Source organism: Myxocyprinus asiaticus, chromosome 31 (assembly GCF_019703515.2).
Source record: "Myxocyprinus asiaticus isolate MX2 ecotype Aquarium Trade chromosome 31, UBuf_Myxa_2, whole genome shotgun sequence".
In the NCBI taxonomy this organism is placed as follows: domain Eukaryota; kingdom Metazoa; phylum Chordata; class Actinopteri; order Cypriniformes; family Catostomidae; genus Myxocyprinus; species Myxocyprinus asiaticus.
The window spans coordinates 24,094,038-24,115,101 of record NC_059374.1 but is presented as its reverse complement, the minus strand read 5'-3'; the positions used below and the strand labels follow the sequence as shown (position 1 = coordinate 24,115,101).

General features: G+C 39.8%; 1 protein-coding gene across 2 annotated transcripts in view; it reads right to left on the bottom strand.

The window, feature by feature from the left end:
- Positions 1-21,064, bottom strand: part of LOC127421978 (glutamate receptor ionotropic, kainate 4-like) — a 620,965-nt gene that overhangs the window by 163,413 nt on the left and 436,488 nt on the right. For both annotated transcript variants that reach the window (XM_051665249.1, XM_051665250.1), the window contains exons 7-8: positions 9,637-9,815; positions 78-131 (exon numbers count right to left, since the gene is read on the bottom strand). In XM_051665249.1, coding sequence (XP_051521209.1) covers positions 78-131; positions 9,637-9,815 — 233 coding nt within the window. The remainder of the gene's footprint in view (positions 1-77; positions 132-9,636; positions 9,816-21,064) is intronic.

Below are 21,064 nucleotides of genomic sequence, written 5' to 3'. Positions count from 1 at the left end.
TAGATATAATCAGTGCACCACCAGACTACACAATGTTTTAATTTTTATTAGAGAGAATTACACTAAAATCCTCTTACCAAGGATGTCAAGATGTAGGTGTAGTACACTGACAGCATCCCCAACTCAGAGGCCTAGAAGTAAAAAGAGAGAGAGAGGCACATTAAAAAAATTATGCCAGACTAGTTTAATTTAAACAGCTACTAAGACTGAAACGGCATGATGTTGCCTCCATTGAGAAGCAAATGTCAAGATTCACGGCTTTGTAAAACCTGTTGAGTTGGATGAAAGCTAAAAAAAAAATTAAAAAAACATACCCGTTTTGTCATTGCCATTCTATTTATCAATTCCGCACTGTCTCCAAGGAAACCAAGTGGGAAATACAATATGTCAATCAAATGTCAGGGGAGAAAACATCTTCAGCAATTATTTCTATAGAGAAGGAGAGTGGAAGAGAGAAAGCTGAGTAAAAGGGAGAGCTAGAGCACAATACGTGTGTGTATGTGTATATCAGTCATCTTTGCCAGAGCAAAATGTTTTATAATAAATAAAAAATGTACTGATTGAAAATAAACTGCAGTGAAGTATAATCACATTTCCTATTAAAAAAAGAACAGTAACTTAGTAATAATTGGTTTCTCAAACAATTTCTCTTGTTGAGAAGGATCTTGCTGATCTTTGCATTAACCTCAGTAACATTGAATGCATATAAAGATGCTTATTTTGCACAATTGGGTTAGAAAAGGTCCAAGTGGCATTTTAAAATGTGCCCTCCAGCCAATTTTTGTTCTAACATTATTAATGGCCCCAGATTTGTTGGGGGACTGAAAGTGATTCTTTTCCAGCTGTGTGACAGTGTGGCCCCCAAAAGTAGCTTATTTGGACACTTTTGGACACTAAAGTCTGCCACTGCATTTTTTGAATGACTTTTAACCAACTGCTGCTAAGCAAATTATTTTGTGTATTTATAAAGTCATTAAGTTCACACAGGTGTCCTAGCAGAGTAACCACTGGTATATTTCAGCATATTAAAGTAACATTCCATGTTCAATACAAGTTAAAGCTGATGTAACTTTTTTAGTGTTTAAATATTTTCTTCTATCCCAGCTTAATATGCAGAGACAAATATAAGTAAGCCATTCATAGGTTAATTTTCTCAAAAACTGTAAACACAGTGTCTCTGTGGTGCTATAAAAATCACTCTATTTGTTTTATATAGTTGTTATATATAGTGACCTGTTTAGATCTGCCCCAACAACATTACTCAACCAATGGTATAAGTTGGGGGTGGGGCTATTTGTTTGTTTGCTCAAAGGCAGAATTCCATTTGGTGGCGCTAGTGTTGCAGAAATTGCATAATTCAGTTTTAAGATCAATCGACAGCATTTGTGGCATAATGTTAATGACCACACAAAAAAAGCTAAACTTCAGGTTACAGTGAGGCACCTGCAAGGCAGTTTATAATTTTCTAAAAACAACATTAATTATTCTGTTAAAACGTGTATTATTTGAGCTGTAAAGTTGTTTAACATGCCATTTTTAGGTCGTTTTCGGGTTTACAGTGTTACGTCATCATGGCAATGATGTTGTAAAATAAGATATAACAACAAAGAAATAGTAAGTGATTTTATCACACTAAAATCATGTTAACATGCATATATTGTTTATGACTTGTTGGTATACTTTTGAAACAGTGAGTATTTTAAAGTTTATGGATTGGCCCCATTTACTTCCATTGTTAATGCCTCACTGGTACCCATTTTTTGGGGGGGTTTTTTAAAGAAAAAGAGGGACAAATTGAAATTATTTTTTTAATTAATCAACATAATGCCACAAATACTGTTGATTGAGCTTAATTTGTATTGCACCCATAATATTCCTTTAAAGGGGTCATGACATGAAATATCTAAATTTCCTTGATCTTTTGACATACAGGATTAGAAGTCATTCTACTATAAAAACATACTGTAAGTTTGAGAGCTCAAAACATCCTCCGCAATAGAAAAAGAGCATTTGTTTAAACCAAGCTGCAAAAACAGCTCATTTGGATTTTGTGAATTTTGTTACGTCACAAGTACTAATACGTCAGCGAAAGCCTGCCTCTACAGCAAGATGTCAACACCCAATTTTACAATGTCACAACCTTGGCCCTGTCCACTGGCACTCAGTCAGACAAGTGAAGAAGAAACAGATGGGCCTCACCTGTCATTGGAGATTAATTTACACCAAAGGGGACTTACACAGGACACCTTCCTAAATGTTTTTCGAAATATACATGCATTAGAGGAACTGTTTTGACCGTTATTATGCACAGGGCCGGCCCGTGGGTTTGTGGGGCCCTAGGTGAAATCATGAAAATGGACCCACCGGTGTGAAAACTGTCATATCTTTAAAACATCCATAAAACCACAGCAAACGTGATGAGCAGATTTTTTAATAGAAAGCACTAGATTTACATTTAGTAATTTAGCAGATGCTTTTATCCAAAGCGACTTACAAATGAGGAACATAGTAAGCAATTTGTCATACAAAGTACAACAACATCTACAGTGTTGTACTGCTAAGCTCTCAAGGTGGCTTAAGTAGTATAGGTGCTAGCGCAGAAGAAAGAGAGATTTTGTGTGTGTGTGTGTGTGTGTGTGTGTGTGTGTGTACAGTAAGTGCAAGTTAAGTTCAATAGTAAGTGCAATTAGTGTGGATTGGTTAAGTAGAGTATACAGTATAGTCCTTTTAAAAAAGAAGCACTATACTGTATAGCTTGGTAGATGACAAATAAAGTGTCCAATAGATTTCTTTCCCAACATGAAGATGTTAGGTTAAAATGTACATGCATGCATAAGGGAATATGTGTATTTTAGATGCAGTGACAAGTCACTATGTTATTGCCTTATTTTGATCACCTTTCAACTTTTTTCTAGAAGTACAAATAAACTAGTGTCTCAATTAATATGAGGTCATGGAAACTGCAAGTATGAAAATTACTGGGTAATATATTTACAATAAGGTTTGCATTATAGGTATCATTAACTATGTATAATACAATTTTCAAGCATTTATTAATCTTAGCTAGTGTCAATTTATAAAAATACTGTACAATTTTTTGTTTGTTCATGTTAGTTCATATTGTATTAACTAATATTAACTTGTCTTTATATCGGCAGTGTCTGAACTCATTCCCCAGCACATTATTCAGATTATTAATGATTTGACAAGCGCTGTTTCTGCTGTTTCTGCTGTTTCTGCTAGCATAAGTTGGCAAGCTGTGTAATCTGTGTCTAATAATACTGTTATAATAAGCCGCGCTACAGTTCCCTGCAATGCTTTGTGTTATGAATAAATTTGACAGATTAGTGTGTACTGCTTAGCTTCACTTCTTGCCGGTTTTAGATACACTGCTGTTATTTTATTTGTTGTAACTTTCAGTTATTTGTATTTTTGTGATTATTTAGAGCTCATTTTATACTTAATATGATGTTTTTAGTTTTCACCATCATTTTGATTTATATGTTAAATGATCAAGTCCACGCGTGCTGCACGTTCACCTCAGAATGAGTGTGCGATAGAAACCATTGAACTGTGGAGAATTTCAAAATAAAATTAAACTTACGACTTGTTCATTTACTTTACACGCGTTCGCGGGTCTCCCCCAGGCACGTCGGGGCCATAGGTGGCCGTCTGTATTGCCTATAGGACGTGCCGGCCCTAATCATACATCTCGCACCACATTTAAAAGACGCAATGTCAAGTTATAACTCTTAAAATGAGACCCCCATTTTGTTTTGCTGTTTTTAGTATAAATGCATCCAGGATGAGTTTTTGCTCCCATCTACATTATTTTTAATTATTCGGTCTATGTAAACATGCACTAGATGGACTCTTTGATAGTTTTGATGAGTTTCTGTCTATGTGCTCCGTGTTCTAAGAGCAGTAGAAGCATCTGTTCTGCTCTATTCAACTACTCATCTGCTGGCTGAGAGAACTGCATGCCATATGTAAACGGACACCGAAGATACAAGGTGACACATGTGAAGACCAGCATCTCTGCTTTGGCCTGTGAAGCAGCCCAACATCAGAAAAAGAGCAACTGAAGGTTCCTGATGGCGCCAGTGCATAATTAGCCTATATATGCGTGTTTCACCATGGATCGTATTACGTTTGAACATTTCATCGTGGATTGTATGTGTTTTCGGCTCATTTCATCCTGTATTGCTTGTGAACCAGTCACAATATGATTCAAGCTTTTCAAAGGAACTGTTATTGAAGGATGGGGCAGTTAAAAACAATATTGGACCCAACCACAAAACCATAAGTAACCAGTTTAATTCACGAATTATTGAAATGTCATGGCTTTTTGATAGTTTATGGTGCTGTTGTGCTTGAGTGAACAGTTTAATACATTCAGATGAAATGTGTTGAGTGTGCGTTATGTGTGAACCCTGATATTTAGTTTTGTATTATTGTGGAATTTGTTCATTTTCTTCCAGTCGAGTTTCAAATATATATGGTTGTGTATTCGAAGGGCTGCATGGTGTTAGCCAATCATAACAATGGGCGTTAACATTGAAGTTTAAAGGAGACACTGAGGCCAAAACAGAGCGTTTCAGACAGAGGACCAGAGACAGCGTGGAAAATTATCATATATTACTACATTATGACTTTACTACCATTATAAGTGGACCTCAGGGAAGGTAATACAATTATATATATATATATAAAAGAGTATGCCATGACCTCTTTTACTATGTTCCACAACCAGAAAGTGTTTAAACACTTTGTGGTAATTTTGAACATTATCTATTGTTTTATAATTCTAACCGAATAAACTACTTTTTGTGAAATCTTATGCTTGAAAGGGTTACATTTCTTGATAGGGCTATCTTTTTTTATAAATAAATGTTAATTCTTGGGGCAACTATTTACAACTTAAGAGACAGTATAATTTGTAGAGGCCTCAAATCTGCTGCTGATGATGGTGGAAGTTTAGGCCAGAACTTCCCAAATGCTCCGTGTAACAAGGTTCATTCGTGGAGGAGGGAAAGGAGGAAGCGGGAGCCGACAGATCCAGCTCAAAAGGTATTTTATTTTTACATTTAAAGAAAATGTCACACTCGACACTGCGGGCTGCATGGACACACACACATGCAGGCTCAGCTCTCTCTCTCTCTGGGGTTTTGTGCTGCCTTTTATCTCCCTGCCTCTCACTGTGAACATAGAAATCACAATTATCAACAATTAATTTCAGGTGAAAACCCTTACCACTTCCTCTCTCCCCAGATGAACGCTCGGCCACGCCCTCGACTCCACCCATCTATTCTTACTGTATGTTTTAATGTATGAGTAATCCTAACACAACACTCCTGGTCATCTGTTATCTTAATTATTTCTGTATTAAGGCTTGATAAAGCATCTGTATTATGGTACTTCTATTCTGTTTGGTTTAGTCCCTCCCTATTTTCCCAAAATGCCCATCTGCATTTCATTTGACCAGTGTTCTGTTAAAGCGAGGGAGAAGGGAAATGGACCATGGGAGCAAAGAGTTTTTTCAGGTTATGATAATTTTGTCCTTGCGTAAAGTATTTCATTATGAAAGATTTTTGCTGCAATTGGCCATGTAATTTAATCCTGTAACTCAAGCTGCTGCATGAGTCCTGCTGTGTGAACATTGGCAAACAGCTTCAGCACGTTTGCTGTACACACACTCCTCATAAGCAGAATAAGTGCCAACTTTCCACTGCTCTGCCACATACTTGATCCAAACAAAGAGAGAGAGAGAGAGAGTGTGAGAGAGAGGGAGAGATAGACAAAAACCCATTTAGAAAAAAGTAGTTAGCTACACTACAAGTTATTGACAAAAACATAGCAACCCATTGAAGCTATGTAAGGGGCCAATATATTTTAAGTAATATAATTTCTATCAGGAAGACTCGCAGACTTGAGTGAAATTTAAGATGACATTTATTTGATGAATATAAAACAGAAATGTAATGTCTCTCTTTGGCATAAGCCCCGTCTGGCGGTCCGAAGAAGTTGTACTCGGAACCGTCATATCCTGCCGGAGATAGGAGGCAGGGACAAGGAGCCTATCCCCATCCAGGACGGGACTCAACTGGTGATGGTGGGGTGGTGGAGGTTGCCGTGTTAGCACACTGAAACGCAATGTGAGCAGACTTATAAGGCATTGGCTTACATGTGATTGGCAAGGAGTTACCTAGCTAATGGTGTGATGATGTACAGCTGCTAGTCTTCCTGCTAGAACTACGCTGCGCTTACACTATGATTCAGCTAAAAAAGCAGTATTTATCTGGAACAAAAACAATCAGGGTATAAATTAGGGTGAATAAAAATGTCACACTAAATTAATACAACTAAACAACACCCTGAATAAGATTATATAAATTGTGGTGTAGAGAGTTCCAGGAACACAATGGAGGGATGATTCAAATGAACCATCCAAACAACCTGATCAAAATTATTCAGACTTGCCAAAGCTATTTGAGAAAGACAGAGAGACATTCTAGTACAGCGTGTTTGATTATTGCCTCAGCTCACTTGGTTGCAAACATAATGTTACATGAAACAGTGATTTAACATGTTGTTGTGCTGCAGCAGAAAAGCTAAACTATTATGAAAACAGTTGAGCTACTACTGATACACTACAGTATGTAGTTAAGTTAGTCATATCACGACACGGAAGAAAAAGGAACAGAGAATTTGATGGAGAGTAAGTGAGAAAGAGAAAGAGAGAAGGAGAGAGATTGGTGATTGGGTTGGAGGGGGTATAGGAAAACAGTAAGGGTAACAAACTGACAAGGATCCTGCTGTGAACTGCACAATCCACCAACAAAGCAGCACTGTACTTGTACCAGTGTCTCCACAGCAACAGGAAAAGCCAAGGAATGGCCTGTGATGGCAATCAGATATTTTGATTTAGGAGAAATGGAGTGAAAAGGGAGGAATAACTGAGGTTGAGAACTACAACCATCATCAGATTGGCTAAAGAGGAGAAGAGAATAGACGAGATGGGAGGAGAGAAGAGAAGAGAAGAGAAGAGAAGAGAAGAGAAGAGAAGAGAAGAGAAGAGAAGAGACAAGATGAGAATAGATGAGAACAGACAAGACACAAAAAGAAGAGATGAGACGAGATGAGAAGAGACAAGATGAAAACAAAAAGACGAGAAGAGAAAAGATGAAGAGATAAGAAGAGAATAGACAAGACAAGAAGATGAGAAGATGAGATGAAATGAGAAGATACAAGATGAGATGAGATGAAAACAGAAGAGACAAGATCAAAAGAGACGAGATAGATGAAAAAGAAGAGACAAGATGAGACGAAAAGAAGAAAAGAGATGAGAACAGAAAATATGAGTCGAGACAAGAAGAGACAAGACGAGAACAAAAGGCATGAAAAAGAAAAGAAGAGAAAAGATGAAAAGTGAACAGAAGAGACAGTAAAAGAAAAGTAAAAAGATAGTGACAAATGAATTTACATTAAATTTACATTTGCATATTTTTTTACAAGTCTCTCCACTGTAACCCCTATGTTACGGTCCAGAAAGAGCATGCTGTTTAAAAGCAGCAGATCATCAACAAAACATGGTGGTGGACAACTAATAATTGCTAGGTAGAAATATGTCTCTGGAAGCTAATATTATTTTGGTCAAAAATAATATTACAACTGTATTCTACAACAACATTTTCTCTGTAAAAATTACAGATAGTGACAACCAAATTTACACGAAGTTCATGTTGTGTAAAGAACTGACCTGAACAACTAGTTGTAATAAAAAGAGATTAATGTACTGTAGCTCTTAAGAGACAGTCTTCTAAATGTAAAGCTTTAAGTTCAAGAGTGGGATGAGTATCTTACATTTAACTTTTACAATTAAAAGATACATAATGTATGAAAGGTCAAGCGAATAATACTATAATGTGGAACTAATGAAAAAAAAAAACAGTACTTATATAGTTGAATGGCTTCGTTAATTTATTTTATTTCCCATCTTTATGAACAAAGGCACATTTTAGACTCAGGCTCAAAGTCATTAGCATACAGATCTAACTAATGCAAATGCTGTTAAAACAATTTTACATTTACACAGATGAGCCAAAACATTATGACCACCTGCCTAATAAGATTTTGGTCCTCCCCTTGCCACCAAATCAGCACCGACCCACCGAGGCATGGACTCTACAAGATCCCTGAAGGTGTCCTGTGGTATCTGTCACAAAGACATTAGCAGCAGATACTTCAAGTCCTGTAAGTTGCGAGGTGGAGCCACCGTGGATTGGACTTGTTGGTCCAGCACATCCCATAGATGCTTAATCAGAGGCCAGGGCAACACCTTGAACTCTTCATCATGTTCCTCAAACCATTCCCGAACAATGTGTGCAGTGTGGCAGGGTGCATTATCCTGCTGAAAGAGGCCACTGCCATTAGGAAATACTATTTCCATGAAAGGGTGTACCTGGTCTGTGACGATGTTTAGGTAGGTGGCACGTGTCAAATTGACATCCACTTGAGTGGTAGGACCCAGGGTTTCCAAGTAGAACATTGCCCAGAGCATCACACTCCCTCCACCGGCTTGTTGTCTTCCCACAGTGTATCCTGGTGCCATCACTTCCCCAGGTAAATGGCACACATCTGCACGGCCGTCCACATGATGTAAAAGAAAGTGGGACTCATCAGAACAGGCGAACTTCTTCCACTGCTCCAAGGTCCAGTTCCGACGCTTGCATATCCATTGTAGGCACTTTCGACAGGTGACAAGGGTCATCATGGGCACTCTGACCAGTCTGTGGCTACGCAGCAGGGTGCGATGCACTATGTGTTGTGAAACATTCCGATGAGCCTTGGATGCCCAACACCCTTTCGCCGGATTGTGGTTTGTCCCTCTTCGGACCACTGTAGATAAGTACTCACCACTGCTGACCGGGAGCACCCCACAAGCCTTGCCATTTCAGAGATGCTCTGACCCAGTCATCTGGCCATAAAAATCTGGCCCTTATCAAAGTCGCTCAGATCTTTCCTCCTGCTGATTTCTCCTGCATTCAACACGTTGACTACGAGAACTGACTGTTCACTTACCATCTAATCTACCCAGACCTTGACACGATGATCAACGTTATTCGCTTCACCTGTGAGTGGTCATAATGTTTTGGCTCATCAGTGTATAATTACAAAATGATGGCAATTTAATTTTCTTGTGTTTTTGCAACCATTTTAACAGCTGAATTTATATAAAACTTAGAGAGCAAACCTAGTTGTAGTCACTATTAGCAACTTATGATCACAACTTGCATTTTAAAAAGCAGTTTCAATATTTACGTTTGAAGTAGGACTGTGTGTATTTTATACTGTAGAGAAAAATATTAAAGTCTATTCAAACACACCTTATTTTAGTCATAAATCGAACATTAGCATTAATGAAACCCATTGGAAATACCATAGGGAAACCATGGGTCGAAAATGCAAATCCTCTTCTGCATTATAGGACTACAAACTGAGCAGCTCTGTAGACTTTATATACTTTCTGGAGCTTGCACCTAATCAAGGCTCACTTGCGCTCACATAATGAAAAGGCAAGCTCTGCCCTTGTAATCAATGATTGATCGGGAGTGATACTGTAAAGCTGAGACGTACCCTCTCCAAAATAATGTGAGACATGGTGACGTTCGCATCCACTATGATGGTTGCAGTCTTGTCATCGCGGATCTCCTTGAGAAGGGGGGTGGGATCCTGGCTGTCATCAAGCATGCGAACTGAGAGGGTTTCCTTGGAGATGAGAAACTGTCGCAATAACACCTCCAGGTTTAATAGGCCTGTTGAAAAGGGGCACACACAAAACACTTTAGCGTCAAGGCTTATGTCACATTTTCTCACAACAAGAAATATTGCCACCCTTTCTTTTCACTGCAATTATTATATCATAGGTTTTTCCAGTGTAAAGGGATAGTTCATCCAAAAAAATAATTTACTCACTCTCATGCAGTTCCAGACCAGCATGACTTTCTTTCTTCTGTGGAACACAATAGGAGTCAGGCAGAATGCAATTCTCAATCACCATTCACTTTCCTTGCATCTCCCCCCATACAATAAAAGTGAATAGTGACTAAGACTGTCATTCTGCCTAAAATCTCCTTTTGGGTCCCACGGAAGAAGTCATTTGGGTTTGGGAACAACATGAGAGTGATTGATTATTTTATTTTTTTGGTGAACTCTAACTCTAAGGGAATAGAGTAGATTTTATGTGTGTGCTAATATAATGTTGAAGCAGATCTAGACAAGTGGTGCTGTGGAGGAGGGTTTCAGAGAGAAAACTCTTGTAGCGAGCTGCAGTGAGACCGGTTTACATGCAAACAACTGAGTGAATTAAAATGCTAGACAAAGAGAAAGAACACAAGCTGATTGGCTAACAGATTACACGTTCAAAGAACCTATCAGCTTACGCCATGCAGTGTTTCATGACTGAACATAGAATCTATTAATTTGTCTGCCAATATTATTAATTTGATTCAACAAAGATAATAAAGTGTTTTTTTTTTTTGTTTTTTTTTTTTTGCTGTATGTCTGCTACTAATTTAATTAGCTAAATCATAATCACTCGAGTGTTTAATCTTGCTTTCTTTGGCAATTATGAGGCTCAGGGGAATAAAGGACTTGCGAGCCCCATAGCACTGTATCAAAGCAGAATGTGGCATCAGTTTATTGTGATGTGACTCTTTAAATTTGGAAGGCTTTAGCTGCTGACTTCACACATAACAGGGCTGATGCCATTGCTCACAGCTGTCATCTCCATTCCCTGCCGAGTTACTCAGCGTATATATGATTAACCGTAAACTTTCAGTTTCTGTCCTGTGCTTGCTCCACATCACATGCAATTTCACATTTAGTGCACAACATTAAACACCACACTATAATATTGCGAGCTAATACATTGGCCGACTGTTTCGATCAAGCTGACAGGACTTGTGAGAACTGCAAAAACACACATCCCCATTGAGCTTTTAGTTCAGGCCTGATCCACCCATTCATGAGCTTAGCCCACCTTGACAACCACAAACCCAACTAACCCTAACCCAACACCCACCCTTCCAAATTATAGTCCTTTTTGGAGCTTGACAGCATGTCACTAATAAAGATTTTATATGGCAAGAGCTGCGTAAAGTCTCTTAAACAAATGTTCCATGGAAAAATTAACAAAATGCAGGTTTGGAATGATGTGAAAGTGAGTAAATACTGACAGAATTTTAATTGTTTGGAATTTAATTTGCATTTTCTATTCACTATCATTGCATTTTGTCCATACAATGAAAGTATGTGTTGACTTTCTACCTAACATCTCCATCTATGTTCCACAGCAGAAAAAATGTCATACAGATTTGGGACAATATGAGGGTGAGTAAACAACAACAGAATTTTCATTTCTAGGTGAACTGTTCCTTTAAACAGGATTGACTAGCTGTTGGTAAAGTGTAAGATTATATGGGAGGTAATGGAGAAGATGAAGGGGTTGGGTTAAATGAGCACAGTGGACAAGGTCTTAAGGAGAGGGTGCTTGCATTGGCAAGAGAAAAACACAAAGCTACTTCCTACACACAGACTTTGATAAAGGCTTAGCCTCCATTTACTCTCAGCATTTAGTCTTTTCCACAGCTAACAGTCTATTCCTTACCAATGGCCTTTAAGTAAGTCCCAAGCTCATTTATCTTTAAACCATACACAACATGCAGATATGCTATAGCAGAAAATACACACATGCTGAGGTAGCGGGAAAACCTCCAAAGAAAACTTCAAGCCTTTCAAGGTCAGAAAAAAGTTGTCAGAGAATTTGTCAAATTAAAAGTAAAGGCCACTGAAGCTTCATACCACGTTGTGCTGCATATTGCCAAGGCGGACAAAGCACATAACACTGGAGAGACATTGATTCTGCCGGCAGCCAAAGACATGTGTTCCTTGATGGTAGGAGAGGCAGCAGCTTCTAAGCTTGATTCTATTCCACTCTCTGACAACACAGTGGGTTGGCACATCTCATGTCATGGCACAGGATGTGAAGGAGCAAGTGTTAGACAGCATCAGGCACAGCCCATTTTTTGAATTCACTGATGTGGCCAGCTGAGCACAACTGTGAAAAATATGGAAATTCAAGAAGAGTTTCTATTCAGTAGTCCTTTGCCCACCCACACACATACACACACACACTCCTCTCTGTTACAAATCTTCTGCCTGGTTTGACTGAGATGGACCGTTATTAGAATTTCAAATTATGTTCTTTTTTTTTTTTTTTTTGCTAGGAACTAGCATTGTTTTTGCTCCATTGTTTTTTCCACCATTGTAAAAATGATATAATATAAAAAGTTTAATATAAAAAGTTGTATATTCAATGTCATAATTCACTTCTGCACTTTTATTGTCAAAAAATTGTCTGACAATCTGTTCAGATGTGTTTGTGTGGGTGTTTGGGGGGCACCATCGTGTACGTTGTGTCACAAGGGAGGCCCACTGTATTTGACTTTGATAACCCCTGAACTAAGCTATAAAATGTGTAAACGATTTCATGAACCATGGCAGTTTTATGGAGCTTTTTCCTCTGCTTTGATATTGGTGTCAGAATAGCTTCAATACAATATTAATAGGTTTAAATAACTTTTAAGAGTCCAGTTGGAAAGAAACAAATCACAAATGAGATCTGAGACAAAAAGACTCCATTAAAACCGTACATGGTCTTCTGCTGTAGCTCATCTGCCTCAAGGTTTGACGTTTTGTTCAGTGTTTCCTACAGAATTCAGCTCTTGCATGCTCTTGTGTGCATTTTTTGGATGCACACAAAATGTTTGGAAAATGCAATACATCTTTAATCTATTCACTGAAAATATAGATACATTTGTAATGGTTATTGAGACAGGTGTATATTTGTTTATTCATTTTTGATTGGAAGGACATTATTATGGATAGTGAATATTGATCGGCTTACCAATGGACTGACTCTTCTGACGGATTTTTAACCGAATGTGGACATTGGCCGCCACCAAAAATTGTTTTAACCCTTGTGCTGTCTTTACATTTTTTTACCTAATTTGGTCTAAACGGTCAAAAAACGGCCTATTACAAATTGCTTATAAATCTCTCATTATGCTATATTATCACCAAAAATTTGATTAGATCTTTGTGTCAACTCAATTTCTTTCAATTAGGACAAGTGTATTTCTGTTGGGAACTTATGGATCGTAGGCCTCCTTGACCTGAGCTTATGCACCTAATGTCTGAGTAAAAAAAAAAAAAAAAAATGCCTTATTTGTGGATAATTTTGGCAATATTAAATAAAATATGAAAACATGATGCACTATATATCACACTAGTGTGCTTTAATGTTTAAACAGGAAGTTTGTTTTGAAAAATTTTTTTTTTTTAATAATTGCACTAAGTCACAATCGTGGTCTTCCAGGTCAAAAATGACCAGCCTATTAAAACTGCTTATAAGTCTCACATTATGCTATATTATCACCAAATATTGGATTAGATCTTTTGTCAACTTGTTTTCTTTCAATAAGGACAGGTTTTGTATTTCTTTTTGGAACTTATTGATCGTAGGCCTCATTGAACTGAGCTTATGCACCAAATCTTTGAGTGAAAAAAGTATTATTTGTGGATAATTCTGGCAATACTAAATAAAATATGAAAACATGATTTACTATATATTACACTAGTGTGCTTTAATGTTTAAACAGGAAGTTTGTTTTGAAAAACTTTTATTTAGTAAATAATTGCACAAAGTCACACTTGTGGTATTCCCAATCAAAAATGACTGGCCTATTAAAAATTGCTTATAAGTCTCTCATTATGCTATATTATCTCCAAATATTGGATGAGATCTTTTTATCAACTTGTTTTCTTTCAATAAGGACAGGTTTTGTATTTATTTGTGAAATGTATTAATCGTAGGCCTCCTTGGCCTGAGCTTATGCACCTAATTTTTGAGTGATAAAAAGCATTATTTGTGGATAATTTTGGCAATATTAAATAAAATATGAAAACATGATTTACTATATATTACACTAGTGTGCTTTAATGTTTAACAGGGAAGTTGGTTTTGAAGCACTTTTATTTGGTAAAAAAAAAAATGGCAGAAAGTCACACTTGTGGTGTTCCTAGTCAAAAATGACTGGTCTAGTGTCATGATCAAGCATTTGATCAAGAGCCTCATGCACAGAAAACCGCTTGGCCATTGTGCTGCCACAAAGTGAATGATGAGCTTTCCCTATGAGTATTTATATACCTTAGCTGTGGGAAAGCTTCTGTATATTAGTAAACATTAGCCACGTTTCCACTATTGGGCCAAATGTGGGCACGCAAGTGTGTACCAGGGCCAGTTGCGTTCCCACTGTCACTGTCAATTTTTTGGGGGACATTTTGCTTTCTTGGGGCCAACAGGCAATGGCATTGTCATAATATTTTGTCTGAAATGTGTGATGAAAGAATATCATGAAAGAAAGATTCTGTTGCAGAGGGGTCACTGTGGGGCAAAGAAAGTGCAGGTGTGTGTGTGTGTGATAATGCTGAATGGATAAATGGATGTTGGATAAAGTTCAGGGTAGGATAAAAATCCTAAAAAGAAATCATGTACTACTCAAGTATGTTTGTGTGTGTGTGTGCTTGTGTGTGTGTGTGTGTGTGTGTGTGTGTGTGTGTGTGTGTGTGTGTGTGTGTGTGAGAGAGAGATAATGTTGGATGGATGATGTGTGTATGTGCCTGTGTACAGGTCCAAGGCCTTTATGTCTGCAAGCACACATGCACATACTGTATGTGCTCATCTAATGGATTTTCAATGGCCGGTCAATTTTGACAAGGACTTTGTGCCATTATGTACAAAATAAAAGCATTTTAAAACAAACTTCCTGGTTAAACATTAAAGCACACTAGTGAGATAAATGGTACAGAATGTTTTCATATTTTATTTAAAATTGCCAAAATTATCCACAAATAATGCTTTTTTTCACTCAAAAATTAGGTGCATAAGCTCAGGTCAAGGAGGCCTATGATCAATAAGTTCCAAATAGATATACAAAACCTGTGCTAATAAGAAAACAAGTTGACAAAAAGATCTATTCCATTTTTTTTGTAATAATATAGCATTATGAGAGATTTATAAGCAATTTTGAATAGGCCGGTCATTTTTTATCAGGAAGACCACAAGAGTAACAAAGTGAAGAAAAAAAAAGAAAAGAAAAAAAATTAGCAATTTTTTGGGGGACATTTTGATACCCTCTGTGAACAAAGTCAGAAAGTTTTAGTCCAAAAGGATAACATTAACTAGCATTTTCAGGCAAAAGAAAATCCTCTTTGGGTCAAAATGACCGGAAGACAACATGAGGGTTAAACCAGCGGCCCAGACCACTGATAGAAAAGTGCCAATGTGCTGCTGGTAACTATGCCACCGGCGGTCCGCTACTGAACCGCTGGCATTATGTTAAGGTGGCAACGTCAACTCCATCGTAGACAATATATTTTTTTTTGCACTACACCATTTTCCAAACATTTTGTGTGGATCCAGCAGTATCCTATCCGTGGAGGCATCCGGGACAAATCCTACAGTCTCAGAAACTTGCATTTTCCATAACTTTCAGAATGTGTTTTAGATGCTTTTACTTAACCATCTAAAGGCTAGCAATCACACGTCTTTGTATGCCATTCATAATTCAAAATAAAATGTTATTTCATTAATCATTTCCATTTTTGCTTTTTGTCCATGCTGCGGTCATATAGGTCTTTATTTAGCCCTTTATATCAATGTAAAAAAAGTCGTGGCCACGAGAAAAGGATGGCATTCCCTCGACATACAAAGTCGTGGCCACGAGAAAAGAATGTCGTTCCTTCAACATATTATCTAGTGGCCACAACATATTATCATTTTCCCACGAGTTAATATGACGTGACCATGACAAAACTAAGTGAACTGAACCTGTCCCTTCCGGGCACCGTACAATTGCAATGTTGACAGCTTTGTTGATTATAAACAAGAGCGATAGTTTTAATGCATTGCTTGCTTACAGAGACGTGGTACAATGCCATTCACATGTCGAATTAATAGGTTTATAGAGCTGTAAAATCTTAATTCAGTAAATATGCTCGTCCTCCCTGCGCATGCACACACTGAATTCAACAAGCGTTTCATGAGCAGCTGAAAGCTGTACAAGGGAGAGAGGCACGGAAGAGAATATTTATTCGCGCTGATTGTGGAATTACAGTTTGATACAAATACAAGATTATTGATTTGATTTGTTCATCTGGATGGATTGGTTTTGTCGTGATACCGGCGTTTTCATCTAGTTTGTTCTGTGTGTCTGTGTTTTCTTTCCCTTGTGTTTCCCAGCTGCTGCCTTTCTGCCGTGATTAATGTTGTCATGGCAACGCTGGTCATGCCACTGTTTGTTGATCATCTGCAGCTGTGTTTCATTTTCCCCTGCCTATTTATACCTCCTTGTGTGTCATGTTCTTTGCTTGATTGTAGTTCGTGTTTGAGTGTCAGCTCACTCACCTTACTCTTTAACCTCGGTCCATTTGCTGTTTATTGTTTTTCTTCTCTCTGTGTGTTAGTACGGCTCCAGTCGGTTGGTTGTCTCCCTGACATCGGAATCCCCTCTGCCTGTTCCATCATCAGTCTCTCCACCTGCCAGTTCTTGTTGGTGGGGATGTTCCATCGCTTCTCTCTCTCGCCCAGACCGCTCTTCAGCCATCACCTCTTCCACCACCCTTATTGCAGTCTCTCTCTGACTTTTCCTCCTCAGTTATTTATTCTGTGTCTCCACTATTGTCAATAAAGTATTGTAACTGTTCCTCCACATCTTGGGTCCTTCCTAGTGCTCCGGTGACATTACAATCAAGCCACCGATGGACCCAGCTAGGAGTCCAACTTCCATTCCTCGCTCGTGAAACAGGGTCCTGGAAGTGATGGCGGCATAATTGGCCGAGCTTACGGCAGTGATTCAACAGCTTCGCCCTTCCTCTGAAGCTAGTCCCTGCCCTGAGACTTTTGCTCCTCCACAGGCAGTACCCGCCAACCCCAGACAAACAGAGCCCCGGTTAAACCCTCCAGCACCCTAAACTTTTGAGGATTGCTCCTGTCGTTCCTTTTTGTCGAAGTGCTCCATGTTCTTCTCTTTGCAACCCTCTTCCTTCCCATCAGATACTGATAAGATTGCCTGTGTTATCACTCTCCTGACTGGGAAGGCTCGTGAATGGGAATCCACCATGTGGGACAATCGTCACCCATGCTGCGCATCGTTCCAAGCCTTCTCTGATGAGTTCCGCAAAGTTTTCGACCACATCACACCGGGTAGAGATGCCGCAAGAGCCCTCTCCGTATTAACCCAAGGTGACCGGTCCGATGCAGATTTTGCCATCGAGTTTCGCACTCTCACGTCATCCTGTGGCTGGAATGACCAGGCTCAGTGGGACCGGTTCTTGCATGGGCTGGCGGACAGGATCCTTGATGAATTCTATGCCCTGGACCTTCCGACACACTTCGACGATCTGGTGAACATGGCCATTCAAGTCGACAAGAGGCTCAACCTCCGTCGCTGCCGGAGACACACCACCCTACGACTGGCATGCCCAATGCCATCACCATCACTCACCAGGCCATTGGAGTCTTCATCATATATTGGACCCACATGCCCCTCGAGGAGAAGCATTACTGCCTTACCCAGGGCTTGTGCCTCTTTTGTGGATGCCCTGGCCACAATTTCACATCCTGTCCAGTAAAAGACCCAGCTCTTCAGTAGGTGCTTCATGACATGATCAATCGGTTTGTGTTCGTCTATCTTGATAATATTCTGTTCTTCTCCCAGAGTATCCAGAATCATGACCAGCACGTCAGAAGGGTGCTCCAAAGGCTGTAAGAGAACCGGCTCTTTGTTAAGGTGGAGAAGTGTGGTCAGTTCCATTTCTGGGGTTCATCATTTTGTCCGAAGGAATTTGCATGGACCCTAGTAAGGTCAAGGCAGTCACTGATTGGCACTGATCACCAATTTTTACTGTCGGTTTATCCGAAATTTTAGCCAAATCACCTCACCTCTCACGGATCTCACCTCCACCAAAATGCCATTTTGCTGGTCCCTGCGGGCTCAGTCCACATTTCTTATGTTAAAGTAGTAGTTTTGCTCTGCTCCCATTGTGGTAACCCCTGACACTTCTCGGCAGTTTATGGTGGAGGTGGATGCATCAGACATCGGTGTTGGGTAATCCTGTCCCAGTGGTCTCCCTCCGATGAAATGATGCATCCTTGTACTTTTTTCCCATCGCCTTAAGCCCCCAGAATGGAATTATGACTTTGGTAACTGTGAGTTGTTGGCGGTCAGGCTTGCGTTGGATGAGTGGCATCATAGGGTTCGGGGGTACCTTCATGGTGTGGACCGATCATAAGAATCTCAAGTACATCTGCACGGCCAAATGTTTAAATTCCAGACAGGCATGCTGGGCACTGTTTTCAATCATTTCAATTTTGTTCTGTCATATCGTTCAGGTTCCAAGAACATCAAACCTGACGCTCTCTCTCGATGTTTCGAAATCAAGACCTCCACAAGCTCCCTGGACACCATCCTGCCTCCATCATGGTTGGTAGGAATGGTCACCTGGGAGGTGGAATCCGAAGTCCCTTTCACTCTACGCGGCATCGCCATTCCCACGGAGTGCCCAGCGGGCCTGTTGTTTGTTCCACGACCAGTCCGCACGCATGTCCTACTATGGGGTTATTCGTCCAATGTCGTCTGCCACCCGGGGGTAGACCATACTCAGGCCTTAATTAGACAACGATTTTGGTGGCCATCCATGGCGCAGGATGTCCGATGATTCGTAGCCACATGTTCCATTTGTGCCACTAGCAAGACCTCCTGTCGTGCCCTGGCAGGGCTCCTCCAACCGCTGTCAGTCCCTTCAAGACCCTGGTCCCACATCTCCATGGACTTTTTTACTGGTTTACCCCCATCCCATGGCAATATGGTCATTATGACCGTTGTGGACAGGTTCTCGAAGGCAGCTTATTTCATTCCCCTCCCCAAATTCCCCTCAGCGAGGGAGACGTAGAAATCGTAAATCACGTCTTTCGTATCCATGGCCTCGCGATAGACATGGTTTTCAACAGAGGACCCCAATTTGTGTCAAGGATTTGGGCAGAGTTATTCCGACAGCTGGGGGCGAACATGAGCTTGTCTTCTGGGTTTCACCCCCATACCAATTGACAAGTGGAGAGGGCTAACCAAGATCTTGAACAGACACTGCGCTGTGTGGCCTTGCAAAATCCTTTGGCTTGGAGTTCTCAGTTGGTCTGGGTCAAGTATGCCCACAACTCATTGCCTCTGTCATCTATGGGGTTATCGCCCTTCCAGTGCTGCCTGGGATATCAACCACCGCTGTTCCCAGTGCAGGAACTTGATGCCAATGTCCCCTCCACCCACACCTTCATTCAATGGTGCAGACATACATGGCGGCAGGCCAGAGAAGCCCTCCTCAGGACTGGTGCGCGCCACAAATGCCTTGCGGATCGACACCGGTCTAAACCCCTGGTTTACACTTGTGGGTAGAAGGTGTGGTTGTCCACAAAAGGAATCCGACTCCCCTCTCGTAAACTAAGATCCTTAGTCCAGTGGTGGTCCGCCTCAAGTTGCCCACTTACCTTAAATGTGTTCACTCTGTATTCCATGTTTCTAAAATTAAGCCTGTTTTTCACTCCGACTTATATCTCACCACTCCCATCCCACCTCCTCCCTGCCTTGTCGTTAGGGCTCCGGCGTATACCGTTAGATGTCTTTTGAATGTCAGGTGGAGGGGAAGAGGGTATCAGTATTTGGTAGACTGGGAGGGCTATGGACCTGAGGAGAGATGCTGGTTTCCAGAGTAGGACATTCTGGACTCACCCTCATAGATGAATTCCAGGGGGTACTGTCATGATACTTGTGTATTCATCTGGTTTGTTCTGTGTGTCTGTGTTTTCTTTCCCTCATGTTTCCCAGCTGCTGCCTTTCTGCCATGATTATCCACATCTTGGGTCCTTCCGAATGCTCCAGTGACAGGTTTAACAGTTCTCAGCTACATGTTAGAATGAATAAAATAGTGCGGAAATTCCCAGTATTATGAACGTGGAACATGCAGGACTGATTAAATATGTGTTCAATACCTGCATCCTTGGCAAATTTCATGCCCTGATAATAATAATAATAATAATAATGGTTATTACTACTACATTAGGAAATTACAGAATTATATATATAAGGCCTGCAATAGTATTATAATAACTAATAATTACAATATTAATATTATTATTATACCCAAGTAATATTTCTCTAATAATTTAACAAACTTGTACGCGGCTTTGCTATGGGATCTGGTTAAACATTTGAGATGATCTCACCTCCTCTTCTGTCTACAAAAACCTGGTGTCATAAGGTTGCTTAAGATATATATAGGACATTGTAGTGAACAATTAAAGTGAATTTGTAGCACTGTTAATATAATACGGTCAGTGCACGTTACCAAACTAAAACCAACACAACAAGTCTGTTATTTTGTGCACGAGATGAAATCCGTGGAGCGAGCACAGAACCGCCTCATGTGTGCTCATTTTGAACAGAGCTGTGCAGGAGCATTGCTTGCAGACTGTTTGATTAAATCACATCACAGCCCTTTGAGGTTTAATATTCACACATATCTTGATTTCGATTTTATTTTGATGCATAGTTCAGCCCTACACAATGCAACAGAAAGACGTGTTGTTTTTGCATTATTTAGTGGCATGCGCTAATTTTATCTCATCACATTCAATTTAGACTGCAAGCTCACAATTTTAGTTTCTTCTTTTGGTGTGGCACTGGAGATTCAGTAGGGGTGGAGCGCCATTCTGAGATGCGAACAGAGCCCCTGAGATGCTATTCTGCTCACTACAATTGTACAGAGTGGTTATATGAGCCTTTCTGTCAGCTTGAACCAGTCTGACCATTCTCAGTTGACCTCTCTCATCAACAAGGCATTTCCGTATGCAGAACTGCCACTCATTGGATTTTTTTGTTTGTTTTTGGAA